At 40.8% G+C, this 23,367-nt stretch overlaps 1 protein-coding gene across 1 annotated transcript in view; it reads right to left on the bottom strand.

Moving 5' to 3' along the window:
• Positions 1–23,367, bottom strand: part of FREM1 (FRAS1 related extracellular matrix 1) — a 1,066,140-nt gene that overhangs the window by 135,296 nt on the left and 907,477 nt on the right. Inside the window, exon 34 of the mRNA XM_044060374.1 lies at positions 22,395–22,577. Within this exon, the coding sequence (XP_043916309.1) occupies positions 22,395–22,577 (183 nt within the window). The remainder of the gene's footprint in view (positions 1–22,394; positions 22,578–23,367) is intronic.

Raw genomic sequence — 23,367 nt, forward strand, 5'->3', positions numbered from 1 at the left:
AAGAGGAAAGCTGACTTTATATAGTGGTTTCAAGCTGTTTAAGACAGGCTAGTGTAAACAGCTCTGGAGTACAGGTCTCCTCAGTCATAATTTCCAAACTGTTAATTGCAAGTATGATGGGTTTCCTCAGCTGCCCACTGATGAGGTTAAACTACTGTAAATGGTCCATTTAACCACCTTCTGGTAACTACTGCACTGGTTCAGCTTCTTTGCTGGATGGTCAATGCTGCATCATCTAATGCTATGGTTTTGGCATAACTGAGACCAGTTAATTTAATCCTCAACATCAACAATATCAATTAGCTCATCTTGCAAAATTGCCACTTCTTAGAACACCAGATTTGCAGCTTTGTTATGAAAGATAAGTCAAAACCTTGAAAACTATTATCCTGAGGAGCAAGCTTGTATATCAGTCAAAACCTGTGCAGCCAAAAAGGTATGGCATAGCCTAGGATAGACAGGTGATAAGAAATGATGAAGGCTTGGGAAGACAGGCATGCATTAGACACTCTGTTGTTGTGGGTTGGCATGTTGTTGTTGTTGTGGGTGGACAGTGCCACACAAGTTATGCATTGGGGGAAGTTACAGAAAGTACAGTTGTGTACACTTAACATAAATGTAGATATTCGAGTCATCACATTTGGGTTAACCCTGCCAGGGTAACCCTCGGCCAGCCAGAATACCAGAGGCTTAGTGTTTCTGCATAGGTTGCTGTCACTTCAGTACTGACATCAGGTCATCAGTAGTATAAAGTAAGGCATCCGATGCCATTACATCAGTTTTTCTTGCCCTAACCTGTCAGGATCCCCCAAGTAGGAGGCAGGTTCTGGTGGAAGAACCCTACCAGCAGAAAGTAAATACCAATAAGTCCCTTGTAAGAAGCAGAAGAGAAAAGGGGGGGGGTGCAGGGAGGTAAACCAGGACTGCAACAGTGAATACACTCGAACATCTACATTTATGGTAAGTGTACACAACTGTACTATGTTCTTCGTGTTTCAGTCATCACATTTGGGTTGATTCCCAAAGCTGAGGAAAAGGGTGGAGGCAGTCAAGGGGACTAAGGGCTGGCTAGGATGCCCTGCAAGACTGCAGAGGCAAACCCTGCCCTGGATTTGGAGAAGAAAGGCAGGTGGTAGTGTTTGGTAAAAGTGTGACCAGATATCCAGGTGGCAGCCTCCATGATCTCCTTGGTGGGGACTCCTCTGAGGAAAGCTGCAGAGGTGGATGCTGCTCTGGTGTAGTGGGTCCTGACCCCCTTGGGTGGAGGCTTTCCATGTTGTTTGCAGCAGAAATGGATGCAGTGTGCTACCCATTTGGAAATGGTTTGCTTGGAGATGGCTTTGCTTTCTGCTCTGGTAGCAAAACTAACCAGCAATTGTTCAGACTTTTTGAAGGATTTAGTCCTGTCTAGATAGAATCTGAGTTGTCTGTGCACATCTAGAGAGTGCAGGATCCCTTCCCCCTTGTACTGGGGATGAGAAATAAAGGTGGGCAAGTGAATGGATTAGTTGAGAGCCACACTGGACACCACCTTGGGCGTGAATGAGGGGTTAGTCCTGAGGGATACCCTGTCAGCATGGAAGATGATGAAATGTTCCACAGCCATGGGTGCTAGCAGCTTGGAGACTCTTCTGGCTGAAGTGGTGGCCAGAAGGAAAGCTGTCTTCCAGGAGAGAAATTTTAGCTCTGCAGAGGAGGCTGATTTGAAGGAGGACAGGGTGAGCTTTTCCAACACAAAGTTAAGGTCCCAAGCTGGGGATGGAGCTCTTCTTGGTGGTCTCAAGTTGCTAGCCCCTCTTAGGAACTGTTTGATCAGAGGGTGTGAGAAAAGGGGCTGCTCAGTGGGAAAATGAGCAGAGACAGCAGAGGCATGAATTTTAATAGAGGAAAAAGAGAGGCCAGTGTGTAACAGCTCAGCTAAGTAATCCACAATAAGAGGGAGGGAGGGCTATGCCGTATTGGCTCCCTTAGCCTGAATCCAGGTGCAGAACCTTTTCCATTTGTCTGCATAAGACTTTCTAGTGTTAGGTCACCTGGCCTCACGTACATCTAGAACCTGTTTACTGAGATTTGCAGATTTATCGGGGTTCAGGGAATAAGCCATGCTGCCAAATTGAGGGTCTGCAATTGGGGATGCATGAATTCCCCATCCGTCTGGGTCAGGAGGTTTGGAATCTGAGGAAGATGCCAAGATGGCAGTAGGGACAGGTTGCACAGCAAGGGGTACCAGTGCTGGTGAGGCCAGTCTACAGCTATAAGAACTGTCCTTGGTTTTTCCTCCCTTATTTTGAGCAGCACCCTGGGGATGAGAGGAAGTGGAGGAAAGGCATAGACCAATAGATTAACCCAGGTGAAGGACAATGCATCCACTTTCCAAGCCATGTGGTGATGCTCCCTGGTGCAGACTCTGCTGAGCTGATGGGTGGTGTGGGAGGCAAAGAGGTTGATCCTCGGGGTACCCCATTTCTGAGTTATTAGGGTGAAGTTTCTTCTGTTGAGCTGCCACTCGTGGGGGTCCAGAAGATTTCTGCTTAATTGAGAGAACTTGGTAGGAATTGTGCTAACAGGTGGAGTTGCATGGCAGAGGCTGTGTGCCAAAGAGTCATGACTAGCCTGCACAGGGGGTAAGAGTGAGTTCCTCCCTGCTTGTTGATATCCCACATTACAGTGGTGTTGTCTGTTTTGATGAGGAGAACCCCTGGGGAGAGGAGGGGCTTGAAAGCTATCAAGGCATGCTGGACAGCCATCATTGCTTTTTGGCTGATGTGCAGAGGGATTTGCTGTGGGCTCCATTGGCCCTGTATGCACCTGCCATCCAGGTGCACACCCCAGGCATAGTCTGATGCATCTGTGGTGATAGTCTGGGTGGCGTGGGGTGGTGAGAAAGGTAGTCCCTTGTTGTGATGCCATGCTGTTGCCCACCAAACTGATAAACGAAAACAAACAAACTGAATAAAATAAATGCCAATGCACCACGTCTCTTCCGCTACAAATCACAAACTTGAATGGTAAAAAAAAGCATTACAAAGAAAGAAAATCATTTAATGACATGCATTTTAAGTTGCTTATTTGTTGTATGCTATAATTGTTCAGTTTTGTACATGCTATTATAATGTTTATTTATTTGCAAATATTTAAATTCTTCTTGCTTAAAATCATTTGATGCAACATAATTACATTTTTTTACATTTTTTTATATGTAAAAAATAATTTTATGACATTTTAAACAATTTTAAGTTTTAAATATTTTAAATGTCAATTCAGTAGTATTTAAAATGCATATTGCGGCAGTATTTCAAGTTATTTGTGAGCAAATCCACATATTGGGTTGATAAGATGTATTTAGATAACTCAATGTCATTATTTATGTTATATATATATGCTAATTTATGTTAGTGAGAGTCCAATGGGAAACAAAGTGGCGACATAAAAGGAAATGATGTAACACATTTTAAATGTCTGAGGAAGTTAAACAGAGATTTAAACGAAAGCGCTAACATTGTGTGTTTTGTTATTAAAGTATTAATTCTTTTTTACCATTCAAGTTCTTGGTTTGTAGATGAAGAGACGTGGTGCATTGGCATTTGTTGCCCACCAAAGAAAATCTTTTCTGAGGCAAGAAATTATAGGTATAAGAGTCTCCAGGTCTTGAGAGTGTTGACACCAAAGGCTTTTTAGGTACCATTGAAGTTTCCTCATATGCAGGCTGGCATATGGAGAGAGTAGTATGCAAGATGCCATGAACCCCAGAGCTTGCAGGATTTTCCTTGCAGATACCTGGGGTCTGGTGGCTAGTTGAGAGAAGTAGGCTGTCAGGAAAATTTGTTTTTTTAGTGTAAGGAATGCCATCTGAGATGTTGTGTTCAGGCTTGCTCCCAGGAAGATAATCCTTTGGGTGGGCACCAGTTTGGATTACTTTTTGTTGATTGTGTACCCTAGGGAGGTTAGAAGGGACTTTACAAAGGCCAGGTGTTTGAGCAGCTTTTTCTGGCTGTCTGCCTGAATTAGGCAGTTGTATAAGTATGGGTAAATCTGGATATTCCTTTGCTGCAAAAGGCAATTACTGGAGCCAGACATTTTGTGAAAACTCTGGGAGCAGTGGATAAGACAAAGGGAAGTGCAGAGAACTGCAAGTGTTGAGATCCTGCCCTGAAACGGAGATATTTTCTGCATGTTTCCCTGATAGAAATGTGGAGGTAAGCCTCCTTTAGATCTAGGGTGGCTAGCCAAGTATCCTTGGAGAGCATGGATAGCAGCTGCTGGAGGGTGAGCATTTTGAATTTTGGGATCACCAGGAAGGTGTTTAGAATGGATAGATCGAGGATGGGGAGCCAGGTGCCCTCTTTACTGGGTACTAGAAAAAGTCTGGAGTAGAAACCTTGGCCTTTCTGTTGTACAGGAAAGTGCTATACTGCCCTCACAGAGAGCAGGGAAAGGACTTGCTTTTGTGCCTCTGCCCACTGGTTTGTTGGAAGATCTGGGAACCCTTTTGGGGTTGGAAGGGTGTGGAAAGAAAATTTATATCCCTGGGACACTATGTTGAGAACCCAGCGGTCATTGGTAATGGTGGCCCAGGTACTTGCGTGAAAGTAGAGTTTTCCTCCTAGGGGTAAGTGAAGGTGGGCAGAGGGAGGCATTGGGGTATACGAGTCATTGTGAGTTCTTACCATAAGGGAGTGGCTTAGAACTCCCTGGTTTTGAAGTGGAGGTGGTCCACTGCTTAGATCTCTGTATTCCCTGTGGCTGTTGTCGGTGGGGTCTGGTTCCCCAGGGTCTGGCCTGGACTGGATTAGTGGGAGCAGGAAAAGACCAGTGCTTGGTGGGACAATGCCTGCTGAACCTGGGTGACTGGACCTGTAAGGAATACTTAACTGTCTGCATAGATTTTGGTTTTTCTTCCATCTTTTTTAAGACCACGTCTGCCTTAGTGCCAAATAAGTTGTCTTTGTGCAAGGGGCATCCAACAATTTAGATTTTACATGGTCTGGCAAGGGCTGTTCCTTAAGCCATGCATGCCTTCTAATGACAGATCCAGTGACTGCTTCTCTGCAAGAAGCTTGTAGGGTGTCAAAACCACAGTGGAATGTGTGTTTAGTTACTTGACTTGCAGAATGCATTAACTCTTGTAACTCTTTAGATTCTGCACAAGCAGGGGAGGAAGACATTTTTTGTTTGAGGGGTTCCAGGGTATGCTGCTGAAATTTTAGCATATGGAAGTGACAATTTAATGCCTTGATAGTAAGGGTAGCTGAGGTGTATACTTTTTTACCCCATCTGTCTAGTGCTCAGGAATCCCTGTCTGAGGGGGTGGGATTCTTAGCAGAAGTTGCTTTAATCCCTTTGGGACTTTGAGAAATTACCTCAGGGTCAGCAGTAGGATTTTTAAAAAGAAATGTGTGTGAGTCAGGGACTCTGTAATACCTGTCTGGTTTTCTGGGTGTAGGAGGGAGGGTGTCAGGAGTCAAGTTGGATTCCAGGAAAACATCTTCCACAACATCCAGGACCGGGGGGATGGCCAAGGGTCTGTGCTGTGGAAGGTCTAAGAATTCCCTGAGTCTCTTTTTAGACTGAGGGTAGGCCTGACTCTCCCATTGGAAATGCCCCCTTAAGGTATGAAGCATTTCCCCAAAGGAAAAATCCTCTGGGGGAGAGGCTGAAGGAATGGAATCCTCTGCATCACAATCCTCATAAGTAGAGAGGGGTAGCATGTCTTCATATTCATATGCATCAGAGTCATCTGACTCTTCTTCAGACATAACTACAGGGGACAGATCTCTTTTCCTTTTGGAGGGGGTAGCCTGGCTTCCCATGAAGGTCTTCCACCATTTTAAGCATTTGGGTATGAGGCAAGGAAGCAGGTGTCTGAGAATGGGTCATCGGTTTCTTGGGTGTGGTTCGTACCTTGAGGCTAAGAAACTCGGTCGTTTTTGAAAGAAGGGTAGACGTGAAAGAGGTCGTCGGTTTGTGCCGAGAATCGGTAATGCAAAGGACTTCCTCTGAAGCCGGTGACTGCTCAGTGGCTCTGGACCCATCCAAGGTAGAGATGACCGCAGGATCCTTAGTCGAAGAAGAGTCATGCTGCTTACTGGACTTTGAAAGGGTCTCGGTAGAGGCCTGCGAATCCACAGAAGCGGGCATCAGGGGCTCCAAAAGTGCCTCACTGAGGACTGGAGAACTGATGGCTAGCTTAACGGGAGCATCATCGGTAGGTTTGGACCTGTGCAGTCTGTCTCTATCTTTATCTTTACACTTTTTTGGAAGATCTGCTGTCGGATGGCTTACCGAAGCCATATCGGACTTTGAGGACTGTAAGCAAAAATATCTAGCTATAATAAGGGCTCGACGATGGATAGTTGTGTTGTTGAACAAAGCACAGAAGCAACAGCGGGGAACGTTGTGGTCTGGACCTAAACAAGTGATGCAGTAAGAATGAAAATCTCGGTGTGGTATTTGCTTTCCACAGGCGAGACAATTGTTACTTTTTTCTGACATTGGTTAGTGCAAAAAAAAAGGATCCCAATGGGGTACTTAGCTTTAGAAGACTTCTGCATGAATTTGGTAGACGAAACTCAGGTAGTGGCTGACCGACACTCATGTGAACTGCTTCTGCTTTGGGCTCCATGGCAAGAAAGACTGATGTAATGGCATCGGCTGCCTTATTTTATACTACTGACGAGCTGACATCAGTACCGAAGCGAAAGCAACTGACGCAGAAATACTAAGCGTCTGGTATTTGGGCCGGCCGAGGGCTACCCTGGCAGGGATAACCCAAATGTGATGACTGCAACAGTGAAACACGAAGAACATCCTGTAAAAGGATACCTTAGCTTGAAGAAGTAATCAGGGTGATAAGGAAATAATGGGGCAAGTATAATGTCTTTGTGGAAGGAACCAGTCAACAGGTAATACGTGGTGGCTGTAATCTAGTGATGAGTACAGCCTATGAGCAGGATGATGTAATTACTTAGGCAGCAGCAAGACAGCAGCTTCTCAATAACACACACAAAGCTCACAGTCTTCCAATACACCTGACATCACTTACAACTGCTAAATTCTCAAATAAATGCACTAATATTCTATGCCCTAACTCACAGATAATCTTCCCCCTTCTCTCATCACTCTTGCACACTAAACAAGCTTATCCATTTCTCAACATTAATGCCCCAGTTTTAACAGCTAAAAGCCTCTAGCTAACCCTTCTACTCAGGTAATATAAATATGCACATATAATCATTGTAAACTACTTTTGTGAATCTCGCAGCACTGTCCTACTCTGTATATATGAAAAATCATACATTCTGTTATTTATGGGCAATTGGAATTTACACTGTACTGCTCTAATGCATACTTATTAAACTACTGCACCTTCTTTAAATTGGGTTCTGTAACTCCTGGTCTGTGGCTGAAATGAGTCCTCTTTACATCAGTTCAATACCCTGATCAACACACAATATTTAAATAAAATGCAACATCAAGAAGAGTGATGAGAGACTGAGGGACCTGATAATGTGTTTGAATTAAGGAAGTAACAAAGAAGAAATAAAAACAAAAAAGGGAAGTTGGGGTATATACTGAAATGTGCAATGACAGAACTAGGTGAGGGCAACAAAGTGCCAATTAGACAGTATTTTACCGGAAATGTAATGGTGACTGGAAGTAGAGTAATACTAAACAATATTGGAGAGGTGCTTAAAAGGAGGTGTATAATCAGATAAGGTACAGAAAGAAGCAGTATTTTTATGACTCAGAAAGAGTGGAAGTCTGTTTATTTTGTCACAAAAGGAATTAGATGGAGTTGGACGGAGGAAGAAGAAGAGGAAGCATGATACTGGGGAGACAACATGAAAGCTGATATGGACAGAGCTAGTCAAAAACGTTGACACAGGCAGCCAGGAAAAAGAGGAAAAGTCAGATGCCATTGTGAGAGTATGATAAATAACATGGCAGGGCAAGACTGGAAATGGAGAAACAAGTGGGAATCTAGGTCTTCATAAGGGTGCCAGGATCACTACTTACCAGCTGGGGCAGGGCACTTGACTGGTGCAATGCCAAAGCATTTGTGGTGATAAGTTAAAATATGGGATGAGAGGGAAGGAAGGAACATTTCAGGAAATTATGATGGAAGAAAAACTGAAGTTAAGGAGAATGAGGACATAAAAATGGGGAGAGGACTGAGAACATTGAACATTTCTACTGAGAGGTGATCTATGTCTAGCACATAATGCACCCTGCACCCCACTCTGATGAACATTTTGCACATCTGCAAAAAACAGCATCAGAACTGCTACATATAAAGACCTAAATTTTGATTACAGCATAAACAGAACATGCTGAGACAGATATGTATTTCACAGAATTCCCATTCCCATATGAAACAAAGTCCCTCGCTAACCCTATTTAAGCATTACATAGACCACTGGATGGGAAAACAAAAATTCACCCCTGGTCTGGTGCCTATATCTCTGATGGACAAAGGAAGCTAGTAAATCATGTCATAACCAACAATTACCCCTATATAAATATCTAAAACATATAACTTGAGGAACACATTTGAGTTGCCTGTCTAGGCTTATAAAGACCTTAGTTGTCATTAGCCTAGTACACACCTGTGGACCTATGGTGTTGTTCAGTGCTAGAAGCTCATTGAATACAAATGAGTAGTATGCATTCAGTGACTGATAATAGATGAAGTATTAAAACTGTAGCCACTAAGGAAACACATACCACACTAAACTGGATTAACAGTATTTAAGAATGACAGAGAAAGTTGGAGGATGGGTGTGTGTCCAGGAATGGATAAGTACGCACCTGATGAGAAGGAGATGGTGGGAAAGGATGGATAAATGGAAAACTGGACTTAAAGCAGCAGGGAAAAGCAGGGATCCCTAGGCAATGACTAGGGTATAAAGACCAACTGATAGTGAGGAAAGGGATGCCACCTAGTCATAGAAAGTACAGTTGTGTATACTTACCATAAATGTAGATGTTCAAGTGTATTCACTGTTGCAGTCATTACATTTGGGTAATCCTGCTGGCAGGTTGCCCTCAGTCGGCCTGAATTCCAAAGTCTTGGATCCTGTGTCGGCCACTGTCGCCTCTTCCCTGATGGTCGTCAGGGTTATAAAAGAAGTAGCCGACGACATTTTCTTCAGTTTTTCTTGCCCCAGATGTCAGGTGCCCCCTAAAAGGGTAGCCAAAATTTATATATATATATATATATATAAAAATACATACACCAATATAAACTTTACCTTCATCTACAAGCAAATACACCACATAGGTTGTATAAATCAGAGAAGGAAAGAAAGTTCCAGCAGAAAAAAGGGGGATGGCGGGTGGGTAACCTGGACTGCAACAGTGAATACACTAGAACATCTACGTTTATGGTAAGTGTACACAACTGTACTATGTTCTTCGTGTTTCATGGTTGCAGTCATTACATTTGGGTAGAGTCCCAAAGCTATGGTTGGGAGGCTGGAGCTAAACAGCATTAAGAGCGGCTATGAGGCCCTGCAGAACTGCAGTGGCAAAACCTGCCCTGGATTTAGAGTAGAGTGGCAGATGATAGTGCTTTGTAAAGGTGGGCACTGAACTCCAAGTAGCAGCCTCTAATATGTCTTTGGTTGGTACTCCACTGAGAAAGGCTGCTGAAGTGGCTGCAGCTCTGGTTGAATGTGGCCTAATGCCCTTGGGCACTGGCTCGCCATGGTGTAAATAGCAGAAATGAATGCAGTGCCCTATCCACTTTGAAATAGTCTGCTTTGAGACAGCTTTTCCTTGTGATCCTGCAGCATATGCCACTAGTAATTGCTCTGTCTTCCTGAAAACTTTGGTTCTGTCCAAGTAGAATCTAAGTTGTCTGTGTACGTCCAAAGAATGCAGAATTCTCTCCCCCTTGTTCTGTGGATTTGGATAAAAAGTTGGCAGATGAATAGTTTGGTTAAGAGCCACAGTAGACACCACCTTAGGCATGAATGTTGGGTTTGTCCTCAGAGAGACCCTGTCTGGATAAAACATGACAAAAGGTTCCACAACAATGAGTGCTTGTAGCTCTGAAACCCATTTTGCCAAAGTTATTGCTAGGAGCAGAGCTGTTTTCCAAGATAAAAACTTTATGTCAGCAGTAGCAGCTGGCTCAAAAGGAGGCAGGGTGAGTTTTTCCAAGACATAGTTGAGGTCCCATGCAGGCATTGGTGATCTCCTCGGAGGCCTTAAGTTTTTGGCTCCTCTGAGGTACTGCTTTAATAAAGGATGAGAAAAGATTGGTGGCTCTGTATTGTAATGAGCCGAAATGGCAGAGGCATGAATTTTAATTGATGAAAAAGATAGGCCTTTGTCCAGCATCTCAGTCAAATATTGCAATATCTGAGGAATATTTGAAACAGCTGTATCAGTTCCTTGTACCTGGTTCCAAGCACAGAATCTCTTCCATTTTCCAGCATAAGATTTTCTAGTACTAGGCCTTCTGGCTTCCAAAATGACATCCATCACAGCTTTACTGAGAGGTGTGTATTGTATGCCTACATTATCCGTCATGCTGCCAGGTTTAAAGTACTAAGTTGGCTGTGCAGGATCTGATTGTTTTGCTGGGACAGTAGATGAGTTGTTTGAGGTAAGGTCCAAGCTGGGCATTCAGACAAGTTCCTTAAGAGTGGATACCAGTACTGGCGTTGCCAGTCTGGGGCAATCGGTATCATCTTTGGCTTCTCCTGTCTGACCTTTAGGAGTACTTTGGAGAGGAGAGGCAGTGGAAGAAAGGCATATACTGATAGGTTTTTCCAGCTGAAAGATAGGGCGTCCACTTTCAATGCTTGTCTGTGATAAGTCCTTGTGCAGAATCTTTTTAGTTGGTAGTTATGAGGGGAGGCAAATAGATCTATGTCCGGGCATCCTCCATTTCCTTGTTATCATGCTGAAGACTTGTGAATCCAGCTGCCACTCATGGGGATCCATGAGGTTTCTGCATAGTTCGTCTGCCAGAATGTTTTCCTTTCCTGGCAGGAATTGTGCCTGCAGATGTACTTGGTAAGTCAATGCTGTGCCCCACAAAGTCATGGTTAGTCTGCAAAGGGGGTAAGAATGTGTGCCCCCCTGCTTGTTTATATACCACATGACCGTGGTGTTGTCTGTTTTTATCAATAGTTGTCCCGGATGAAGTAGGTCCCTGAAGGCTGTCAGGGCATTTTGAACAGCTAGCATCTCCTTTTGATTTATATGTAGATGCATTTGGTTTGAGGACCATGTGCCCTGAATGCATCTTCCTGCCATGTGGGCCCCCCCAGGCATAATCTGAAGCATCCGTTGTGTGTATCTGCCTAGCTGGGGGTAATGTGAATGGCTGTCCCCTTGTTCTGGTGAGAAGCCTTCGCCCACCATTGAAACTCCTGTTGCAGGCAGGGAATGAGAGTGATCATTGTTTCCAGGCTGTGGCAGTGTTGAGTCCAAACACTTTTTAGGTATCATTGAAGTTTCCTCATATGCAGTCTTGCATATGGAATTAGTAGGATGCAGGATGCCATGAAGCCCAAAGCCTGAAGAATTTTTCTTGCAGATAACTGGGCCTTTGTTGACAACATTTTGAAATAGGTAGTCAGTTGCCTTTGTTTGTCTGGCGTGAGATAAGCCATCTGGGCAGTTGTATCCCCCAGGAATATTATCTCTTGAGAGGGTACTAGTTTTGATTTCTTTTCGTTGACTGTGTACCCTAGGCATGTTAGAAGTCTTTTCACAAACGCCAGATGCTGTAGAAGTATGTCCTTGTTCTCTGCTTGAATTAGACAGTCATCCAAGTAAGGATATATTTGTATTCCTCTTTGTCTGCAAAATGCAATTACTGGTGCCAGGCACTTTGTAAAGACCCTGGGAGCAGTAGATAAGCCAAAGGGCAGTGCAGAGAATTGGTAATGCATTGAGTTAGCCTTGAATCTGAGGTATCTTCTGCATGATTGTCGGATTGGGACATGCAGGTATGCCTCTTTTAGGTCTAAAGTCACAAGCCAAGCGTTCTTGCCCAGCATTGGCAGAAGCTGCTGCAAAGTCAACATTTTGAATTTTGGTATATCCAGGAATGTGTTCAAAATAGATAGGTCCAGTATTGGTCTCCAGGCCTTGTCCTTTCTGGGTACCAAGAACAGTCTTGAGTAAAATCCTTGTCCCTGCTCTTGCTCTGGTACTTGTTGAATGGCCCCCATGTCCATGAGGGATGAGACTTGTTTTTGCACCTCTGCCCACTGATTTTTTGGGAGATCTGGCCAGCCATTTGCTTTGGCAGGGTATGGAAATGGAACTTGTAGCCTTGTGACACTATATTTAGAACCCACTTGTCCTGGGTTATAATGTGCCAGTTTTTGTGGAATAAAGTGCTAATTTTCCCCCTAAGGGTGCTGCCAGGACATAAGTGCTTGGTGCCGGCAGGGGGAAGTCATTGGGACTGTTTCCTGTATGGTTGTGATTTGTCTTCTCCAACTTTGGAGGTATAAGCACCCCATTGCTTTGACCTGTATGAACCTTGCACCTGGGATCTGCCTCTAAGCCATCTGGATCTGCCCCTTTGAGGTCTGTCTGACACAGGAAAGGACCAATTCTTTGTAGGCCAGTGTCTACTAAACCTAGGTGGCTGTACTTGTAAAAAATATTTGACAGTTTGCACAGATTTAGCTTTGTCCTCCATTTTCTTTAACACCTCTTCTGCCTTAACACCAAACAAAGTATCATGCTGTAAAGGAGCATCTAATAATTTAACTTTAGCATGATCAGGCAGACTTTGTTCCTTTAACCAAGCATGCCTTCTAATTACTGAACCCGTAACTGCAGCCCTGCAGGAGGCCTCCAAAGAGTCAAAACCACATTGCAAAGTATGCTTTCCAACTTGTTCAGCTGCATGCAATAAATCCTGCATTTCCTTGTTTTCTGCACATTCAGGGTTTAACATTTTCTGTTTAAGCAATGCCATGACATGTTGCTGATATTTGAGCATATGAAACTGTCAGTTTAAGGCCCTTATAGCCAAGGTAGCAGATGTGTAAACCTTTTTTCCCCATCTATCCAGTGCCCTAGAATCCCTGTCAGAGGGGGTAGGGTTTTTTGCAGCAGAAGCCTTAACTCCTTTGGGACCCTGTGAAATGGTCTCTGGGTCTGCAGCAGGGTTTTTGAAAAGGAATTTATGAGAGTCAGGAGCCCTGTAATATCTGTCAGGCTTAACAGGAGCTGGAGGTAAGGAGTCAGGGGTCAGACTAGACTCCGAAAACACATCATCTACAATGTCTAACACAGGAGGAATGGCTAGAAGCCTGTGTTGAGGTAGTAAAAGGAAATCCCTGAGCCTCTTTTTAGATTTTGAAAAATCTTGGCTCTCCCTGTGGAAATGCTCCCTCATGGTATGCAAGGTTTCCCCAAAGGAATAGTCCTCTGGAGGAGAAGCTGAAGGTATAGATTCTTCAGCATCACAATCCTCATGGGGGGGAAGAGAAATTTCCTGATCAGAACAGGAATCAGAAGAAATAGAAACCTGATCTGAAGATTCAGTCAGTCTCTTGCCTATGCCTCTTATCTGGTGGGGGATGGGAACCCCTGATAAAGGTAATCAAGTCTTCGGCCATTTTGAGAATCTGTTTTTTGAGCATAGAGGCCTGTCCACATGGCTCTTGAGTTTGTTTCTTTGCTTTAGAAGGTGCTATAGTCTTTGCCTTTGAAGCTGAAGTCGGTTTAATGTAAAGATGTTTAGGTCTGAATACACCCTCAAAAGCCGGAGCCTGCTCAGCGGCTACAGACCCATCTGAGGGAATGGTGTCCGAGGCTCCAATACCTTGAGTATCCAGCGGCATAGCCGACTCCACATGGGAGTTGGTAGCGGCCTGCGACTCTAAAGTAGCGGGCATCAGGGGCTGCGAAAGCGCCTCACTGAGAACCGGCGAACAGGTGACTGGCTTAGGAGAAGCTTTGTCATCGGTTTTGGACCTCGGTTGTTTATCTCTCTCCTTTTCTTTGCGTTTTTTTTTCGGATGTCTATCCGATGACATTTCTGGATAATTAAACCGACATACAAAATAGTTTAAAGCAAAATCATACCGCCACTTAATACTGCGTTGTGATCAGGGCCTAGGCAAGGAATACAGTAAGAATGAAAATTCTTATGAGGTATTTGCATTCCACAAGAAATACAATTAGTAACTTTTTCTGACATCGGTCTGGAGCAAGAAAAAAGTTTCCCCAATGGGGTACTTAGCTTTATTGAAGACTTCGGGTCTGAAACTCGAACACGAAAATCTCAGGAGTCAGCCGACCGGCACTTGTGAACTGCTTCTCCTTAGGGCACCACGCGGCAAGAAAGACTGAAGAAAATGGCATCGGCTACTTCTTTTATACCCCTGACGACCTGACATCAGGGAAGGGGCGACAGCAGCCAACGCAGGACCCAAGACTTTGGAATTCAGGCCGACTGAGGGCAACCTGCCAGCAGGATTACCCAAATGTAATGACTGCAACAGTGAAACACGAAGAACATCTAAAAAGTGAGCAAAGGTGAAAATGTTCATGTGTGTGTGTCTTTCGGCTTTTCCCGGTTAGGGGTCGCCACAGTGGAACTCCGGTCCGCTAATGATTGGCAGTAGAGTTTTACATGCTGGCTTGCGGGCCTACGCGGCTTTTCTGGTTAGGGTCGCCACAGTGGAACTTCAGTCCGCCAATGATTGGTATAGAGTTTTTCGCCATGCTGCTTTGTCGAACACGACAAACCTTTCACGTCTGGATTTTATTCATTCACGTCGTCACACACACGGCTTAACTGAGGTGGCGACAACTGCCATGCCACCACACACAGAAAATGTTCATAGTGATGAAAAACTTCTAGTGTGACAAACATATGTATGAATGTATTAAATTAAAGAGATCGAGGGAGATTAACAATGCATTAAATTCATTTGAAATGCTGCTAATAGACATACAGCTGTCCAGGAATACTAAACTAAACTGGAAGGTACCTACTTTCAAAGTACTGATGAGAAGTGACATACCAGAATCTATGATGGAACCCAAAAGGTGACATCCTTGACCTGTTGTGAAGAAGGTGTTGGTCAGTAGAGGCAATGGATTATGGAGCTGTGGCTCATGGTCCCCAGGGCAGGGATTGAATGGCAGCCATACCAGAGGTGTAGGACATAATATGGGAGGGTAAATGTCTACCTGTTGAGAAATATGATAAAGAGGTCTACAGATAGGTGAGTAGAGCTAACAACAATAGAGGAAATGAGGATGCATTAAGAAAATGATGAGCTGTAAATTATGGGGATGGATGCCTTTATGAAAAGGGAAGTGTGAAAAAATGAGACCACCAAAAAGGCTAAGGAATTGAAACATAGGGTAGCATACCTCCAAATGACAAGTCTTAGATATTTCTCAATCAACATATGTTTCCTCCCCTTACCCCTCTTATACTGTCCTAATGCATTCCTTGTCACAGTAAAACTGAAATGGACAAAGTCACCTGCCATCACCAGACTAAATAAACATACCATGCACATAGATAAAAAGGCATAGCATACCTGAGGGTGAAAAGTAGACATAAAATGATATAAAGGCATATGAAGTGGCCAAATACAGGAAATTGCCATCATACATCAGGTCAAAGTAACTTTACAGTAAGAATTGGCTACACGAATACAGGATGGATGTAAATAATTTCTGTTACATAAGGAATTTAGAAGACACTAAAATAATCCATAGACTGGATTACTGGAGCAGTATATATATGTGTGTGTGTGTGTGTGTGTGTGTGTGTGTGTGTGTGTGTGAGGATTATGAAAGACAGGAGATGAAGATATTTAATAAATCCTTTAACTTACTAACTATGTAACAAAAGAAAAGAATTGTATAAGCACAGAATGGTAAAGCCAACAAGGATACATGGATGGTGAGTAAGGCGGCATGTGAAGTGACTGTGAAAAAGGTCGTAAACATTTGGGGAGTAAACACAGATGTTGGTGAGAGAACTGTTAGATGTGCCAAGCAGCCCCAGGAAAGAATTCTCAATATTCTACTTGAAGGCTGAATAGTGCCAGAGAGTAGACTGATGTCAGCTGTTGTTTCCTTGTACATGAGGGAGCTCCAAGAACAACTTCAAATGTACATACAAATCTACTTTTGTCTCCATTCAGTAAAATTATATCTGCATGTTCCTGTGTATTATGAGAGTGTAATGGTAAAATCCAACAGAATGTTGGGGTGCTTTACCTGAAGTAAAGATTCTAAATATGCAGAAGACATCGTCCCATTGCTCATGGTTCTGAAGATGACTGTTTAATTTTTTTCTTCAATTCTCAAGGTTGTAGTAAGACAGGAACATCAAATTGAATGGTTACTTTTGGCAGAGTATTACGGGTAAATTAAGCTTGTCACCTTTCCAGATGCCCAAACTGGGAAACAAGGGTGTGTGGCCAGGATTGTACTGTAATAACTCTGGAAGAAATCACTTAATTAAGCTAGAATTCATTCTAGGGGTCCAGAAAGCATGAGTTTCTAGATGATGGTGGTACATTTTTACAGCTTTCTTCCATCCTTTTGATCAGTGTATGTGGTACATTCCTCATTACTGAACTTCTGAGGAATACTTCAGTTTTATGTTCATTTTTTTGGATTTCTGTACTGTTACATTTCTTTCTTAATGTGAATCAAAACATACATAATAAACGAGCAAAGGAGACAATCAAGGTGCCTTATATGCCTTTTTTTTAGTGTATGTAGAATAAAGTGCATCACTGACAGCTATATGTGTGATTAGCAAAAACAACCAAAAGAAACTATCTAGGAATAGAAGGGAATGGGTTTAATAAACTCTCAGTAAAATCATAAGCCCACCAGTTCTCTCTCACACATGACAATTCTTCAGACTGGTGTGCAAAGACATCACTCTAAATTAAATAGTATCAATCACGTAACAGTAAATCATCTGGTAAAAACAAATTTTGCATATAAGAACAGTAAAATGTAACAATCCTTAACGGACTTCTTTTACAAAACTACTTTAAAAATGATGTGGTCTTTAAGACCAGGAGGTACTGTGACACTCAGGCATAATAGATAAACTCTCTCAACTAGGCATCAATCCATATGTTACCAGATGGGTAGCAAACTGGCTCACTGACTGAACCCACGTAGTCAAAATAAAGGAAGCCACCTCAAGCAGTAGACTCATAACAAGTGGTGTACTCCATGGTTCGGTCTTGGGCCTCTGTTATTTGGGATATACTTTTCTGAGGTGCAGGCCAAAACCAGTGGGCTATGGCTGACCAGGTTTGCAGATGATTGCAAGCTGGGTGCTGTCATCAATTTCCCTAGTGATGTGGACATCCTCCAAGAGGGTCTCACTCAGACAAATGACTGGTACCAGAAACATGGCCTTAAGCAGAATACCAAAAAATGCATCATCATCCCCTTTGGGGAGAGTGACGTCCCCACAAATTATCACATTAATAACAATGTTCTAAGCACTCAGTCAGTTGTGAGGGGTTTGGGCACCCAGGTTGACAGCAGCCTGACTTTTGACCACGATGTTGCTTCTGTGGTACAGAAAGCCTTCTACATGGCCCACCTCATAAGTAATGGCATCTCATCCAGGGACAAGAAGGTCATAACATCCCTGTATTCTTCCCTTATAAGGCCCATTATTGAGTAGAGTGCACCTTTCGGCATGTCCCTCGCAAAGCACATACACCAGCTGGAGAGACCACAGAGGTTTCTCACCAGGAGAATCCAGGGCCTCAAATATCTACCATATGCAGATAGGCTAAAAGCCCTATCCCTCTACTTAGTTTCATATGGACTCCTCAGAGGTAACCTCTGTCTGGCATACAAGGTGTTCATGGACCCCACCTTGATGGGACTGCTGCATATCCACAAGTCAAGCTCCACTCGAGTAACCCACATACGTGGCATCAACCTGGTCTGTGACATCAACAAGACTTCTTTGCGGGACAGATTTGTGTCGCAGAGACTTCCTCATCTATGGAATAGGCTCCCTCTCCACAACAAGCACAGTACCTCTTTACCCCTTTTTAAGCACAACCTGGAGAACTGGATGGGAAACAGAAAATATACCCCTGGGATTCCACCCATGACCCTGCTGGACAGGGGCATTGGATGCTGATTTGTCTAAACATGGGCTAAACTCCTGGCTAAGTTTATAAGGGCCTCAGGGCCAATCGCCTAGTAACCTTCTATGATCCTAATTGTATTAGTATTCCCTATAACTCAATCAATTCCCGGTGCAATGATCTGTTATATCACCTTTGACTTCATTACAAGAAGAATAGAAACTTTTTAAAATTAGCACAAACAACTGCAATTTTTATGCAAAACATTATCGTCATGTTTGATCATTATTGTGTAATAATGGTCACATATTTTTCCTTAACATGTTTTTAATCATCTTGACATAGAATGATTCAAAGCAAGTTGATTTGCAATTAAAATAGCAGGGTATATTCTTTGTATGTTGATTTAAAAAATGCTTAGAGCATTCTCCAGAGATTTGCATACTTATAATGCAAAAATAATTGAAATTATTACAGTCATGGTTTTGCTTCATCTTCTTCATCTAATACTTATAAAGTACTGATTGTAGCACCTACCAAAACTGATGTCATAAGAATGAGAGCTTTCTCTAAGTCTTGCAAATCTAAAGGTTTTATAAATTTGTTCAAATGATTTTTGTACAGACAATTTCTGTAGCTGAGTTTTACAGCAGACTTAATATCATATACCAAACTGCTTATCCGTCTATAGACTCCTACCACTGAAAAGCACTTCTCATAATCACCTCATTTAAATGTGCAATGTGATGAGGCTGGACAATGAAATGAAGGGGAAAGCGTAGTCTGATATCCACAGTTGCATTAAGAGTTTTAAGCATTTTATTAAATTGTTAATACCAACTTAAGGAGTGTGAAACTTTACCATTTCTAATTGTATTCTGTATTATTTTATTTGCATATGTTTTCCAAGGTAGAACACTCCTCTCCATGGACCTTTTTCAGACTCAGCCCAGCTGTGTCTGATTAAGTGACTTGCTCAGTCACACTGTTAGGCAAAGGAGGCTGAGGGAATCAATAAGTGGAACTACAAGGTAAGGAGAGGACGCAGACATGGAAGAGGTTGTCAACAACACTGAACTCTAAAACTAATCTGAACAGTTACATTCTCAATTTGACTGATGAAAACTTTATGGAAGCACAATTCAGTATTCTTTCTTGAGGTTTAACTTTAGTCCTGTCAGAAGAGCCAGTTTTTGTTGTGTTTTAAGAGACTTTAAATTGTATGTTTGTAAGTTGAATATTTCTTTTTTTGCATAATGTTAAATTAAGCAACAGAATGTTATTTAAATCTTCTACCTATAATCCCCTCCCTTACACCTATGCTATCAGATTTTGCAAACAATTGCAAAGAGCAAATTATATCAGGTTTGAAAAGACCTACTGTTAAAAGGTTTCCTGCTGTTAAAAAGTTTTTTTTAATAAGGCCTTACGTGAACTTGTTGGTAGGTTTGATTTACATTTAATGAATTCCAATAAAGGAGGGGTATGGTCATTATATACACTAAAGATTATATTCTAGCAAATAATGGTAGCTAATAAAGTTGAATACAAAAAGGTGACGTCATTTTACATGTATGACATATATATATATATATATATATATATATATATATATATATATATATACAAGCAATTTCAATGTATTTATAATATATTACTTGAATAACTTGAACAAGGTTATATTGATTTAGAAAGTTATGAATGTTTAGTGGTTAAGAAACCAAAGATTGTAGTTTTATTTGGTATTCCTACGATTCATAAAAATGTATTCATAAAAATGTGTAACACCCCCCCCCATAGACCCATAGTATCAACTGCTGGGTCAGTGACACAGGTATTGTCTGTTTATACAGACTCTTTGATTAATCCATTAGTACAAAATTTATGTTACTATATAAAAGATTCAGGAGTTTTTTATGCAAACTATGACATTTTGTTATTGATGATGGAACCTATACACTTTTTACAGTGGATATACAGTTTTTACTTACAGCTATCACTATGCTTCAAGCACTTGAATTTTTTAGGTTATTTTTAACTCGTAATACTGATTGGCATGATTTTAAAATTAATACAATTTGTTTACTTATGGCTGTCATTTTAAATAATATATATGTATTTTTTAACAATGTTTATTGTCAACAATTATAAGGCATTGCTATGGGCCGGCAGTTGTACTTCGTTTGCTAACCTTATTTTAGTATGGTGGGAATGTGAAATCCTCTCTCACCTGGAACAATATAATTATGTTAAACATTACTTTAGACTTAAAGATGATTTGGTTTTTTTTTGTAATAAATGGTTCAATTGATTTCTGTGAGTTTTTTTTTTTTTTTTGGAAGAAATGAACTCTATTACTACCTTTTCAAAATTTTGTGAAGAGTGGATGCGGTTTGAAAGTTCATTTTTTAGATATTTGTGTTGGAAATATTCAAACATATTTTTGTAGTTCTACATACAGAAAAGACATAGCTGCTAATAACTGTCTTATGACAGTAATCATCATCACACTAAAACAATATTCCAAAAAAAATCAATTTGTTAGAGCTTCTAGGATCACCAAAGACAATCATTTATTTTTTAAATCAAAAACATATTTTTAGAAAAAGGTTATAAGACCTATATTTTAGATTTTAAAATTTGTGAAGTTCTGGAAAAAAGAGATATCAATTATACACCTTTTTTAAGGGCAGTTTTTTTTTTTATAAAATTCCTGTCATAAATCAGAAGATATGCCATCATACAATTCTTCTTGTGTTTTTGACATGTTGTTAGATAATATATATTTTTAATTTGTTTTGGTTAATAATTGGAATATCATTAGAGGTGATCCAGAACTATTTAAGGTGGTTGCAGAAAGACCTAAGATAGTATTTAAGAAAAACAATACCTTAAAAATATTTTAGATTGTGATAAGTTTCATATTGTTCATAATGAAACTAAAAAGAGTTTGGTATTTTTGCTTGTATGACTTATAGTGTATGTAGTTTTATAAGTTTATTACTTATGCCAAAACTGAAATTCACTTATTTCAGAGAATGTCTTGTCTGTGTTGCTATTTCTCAAGGACATTCTGCTTTTTATGTAGGACTGACATCTCAGTAATTTTATAAATGTATTCTGGAACATAATTATGACATTAAAAATGCTAAGATTGGTAATGCTTTATATAAACATTTAGCTATGCTTCCAGATCATAATAAATTTTTATTTCATGGATTACAAATTGTTAAAAAAAGTAGTAGAGGAAGCGATTATAAAATTGTTACAGAGCAAAAAGAAAGTTTATGGCAAATGAAGTTGGGGGCTAACAAATTTCCAGGTTTGAATGAAGTCATTAATATTAACTGTTTCCTTAAAGGTAAAAGACTAAGAAGTTATAATTAAATTAAGGAGTATTTAATTGTTGTATTGTTTAATTATTTATGGTTTTGATTGATTGATGTGTAAATAATTTCTATTTTATTGTCTTTGCAACTCTGATAAAGTCTGTGAAGAACAAAAGTGCTTAGTTAAGAAAGTATTATTCTTGGTTTTTTTTTTTTGTCTGTTTTTCAAGTTTTATGTCTTTGAAGATTTTATGAAGGCGAGAAATATTTGCACAGGTTTAAATTCATTGAATTGCAGAATTCTCATTTTCTGCAGTATTTACAGACAAGAGAAATTTATTTTTATTTATTTAACATTTGTTCACCGGGAAAGCCCAACTTGAAAAGAAGCCAATTTTCAGTGGAGGCCCAGGGAGAAATGCTCCAGATGCATGTCTTTGTAACATGGGAGGAAACCGCAGCACCTGGAGGAAACCCACACAAACGCAGGGAAGACATGCAGACTCTGCACAGAAGGCACCCAAGCCGAGAATCGAACCGAACCTCTTGCTGTGAGGCGACAACACTATTGCTGCACCACTGTGTTGTCCAATTAGAAAGCATGTTCTAGCTAAATATTGGAACATTTTCTTGTTCATATCAGGATTGTTCTATAAAGATAGCAACAGATTCAAACACTCCCAGTCTGGAACACATTGATGAAGACAGCATTATTTCACTGCTTTTCTGTTTAGACTAACATTTAAAATATACCTTACACTTCAGACTTCCCAATAGAAAGTCAGAAATATGAAGAGTATGCAACTAGGCATTCCTTAGTAGCTGCTGTATGAGAACATTTCTTTTGTAATGGAACTGACATTTATTCTACAACTAATTTCTCTATCAATATTAATTTTTACAGAAAAGCACAACTATATCATTAACATAAACATTGAGAATTGTGCACATATTCTGTAAGATGTGTAGTTCTGAGTACCTGTCTTCTGAGTAGCTTCTGTGAAGTTAATATTGTTTTATCTGCTACCACATGGTCTGTTCGCAATGAAAAACTTTCATGAGGTCTTTGCTGTCCTCGATTCCTCACCAGTATCTTTGCCTTCCTGTCTGGAGCAGATGGATTAGTTTCATCCTCCACCCTCAGAGATACAATCCCATGGTACTGAAAGTAAAAACATTAACAGAAGAGTTTTAAGCATGATGAAGCTGTATTCAAAACTCTCTTCTGATTGACATTAAATGAACACAAGTGAAATCTGTAACTAGAGTTTGGCGCTGTAATGAAACTGGATAATTCTACTATCCAATGGTTATATCACATTCTACATTATGAAAATGGTAATCCTTGAAACAATTATCATAAAATATTATCTGTAGTGAGGGTTATATATTACCACATCAAGATTTTAATGTGCAAAGAAAATTGTAAAAGCTTAATGTTACTGTTCTTTCAAAGGAAACATACGAGAAAAGGGAAGCTGTATCTAGCTGTATCAAATGTAAAGACTGTAAGTAATAGTTAAAAAGATAAAGGTAAATGAAGCCACATTGTACACAGCCTTTCACTAAACTATAATATGAGAAAAATGTGTAAAATGCTTTATAATTATGTTTGCCATTGTGAGAATGCATTATCATTTACAAAGAAAACTATGTTTTGCTTCACAAATGTGTGCTCTGTTGCAAGGCTAATGGTTATTAGAGATGCTAGATCAAATGTTATTTTCTTTTTTTAATCCAGCGTGCAAATCTTACTCTTCCCCATAAGCAAAAAAAAAAAAAAAGCATCTTCCACCAAAGTTTTCATAAAAGCAATCTAGAGGAAATTGTGTTTACTTAAATAAACAGAGGCAGGCAGTTAATTGTAAGAGTTATTCTTATGCACACTACACAGCTGACGCGACATCAAGAAAATTCAATATTAAACTAATAGCTAAACAACAATCTGCAAG

Source organism: Protopterus annectens, chromosome 2.part0 (assembly GCF_019279795.1).
Source record: "Protopterus annectens isolate FY-2018-M chromosome 2.part0, PAN1.0, whole genome shotgun sequence".
Classification (NCBI taxonomy): Eukaryota; Metazoa; Chordata; order Ceratodontiformes; family Protopteridae; genus Protopterus; species Protopterus annectens.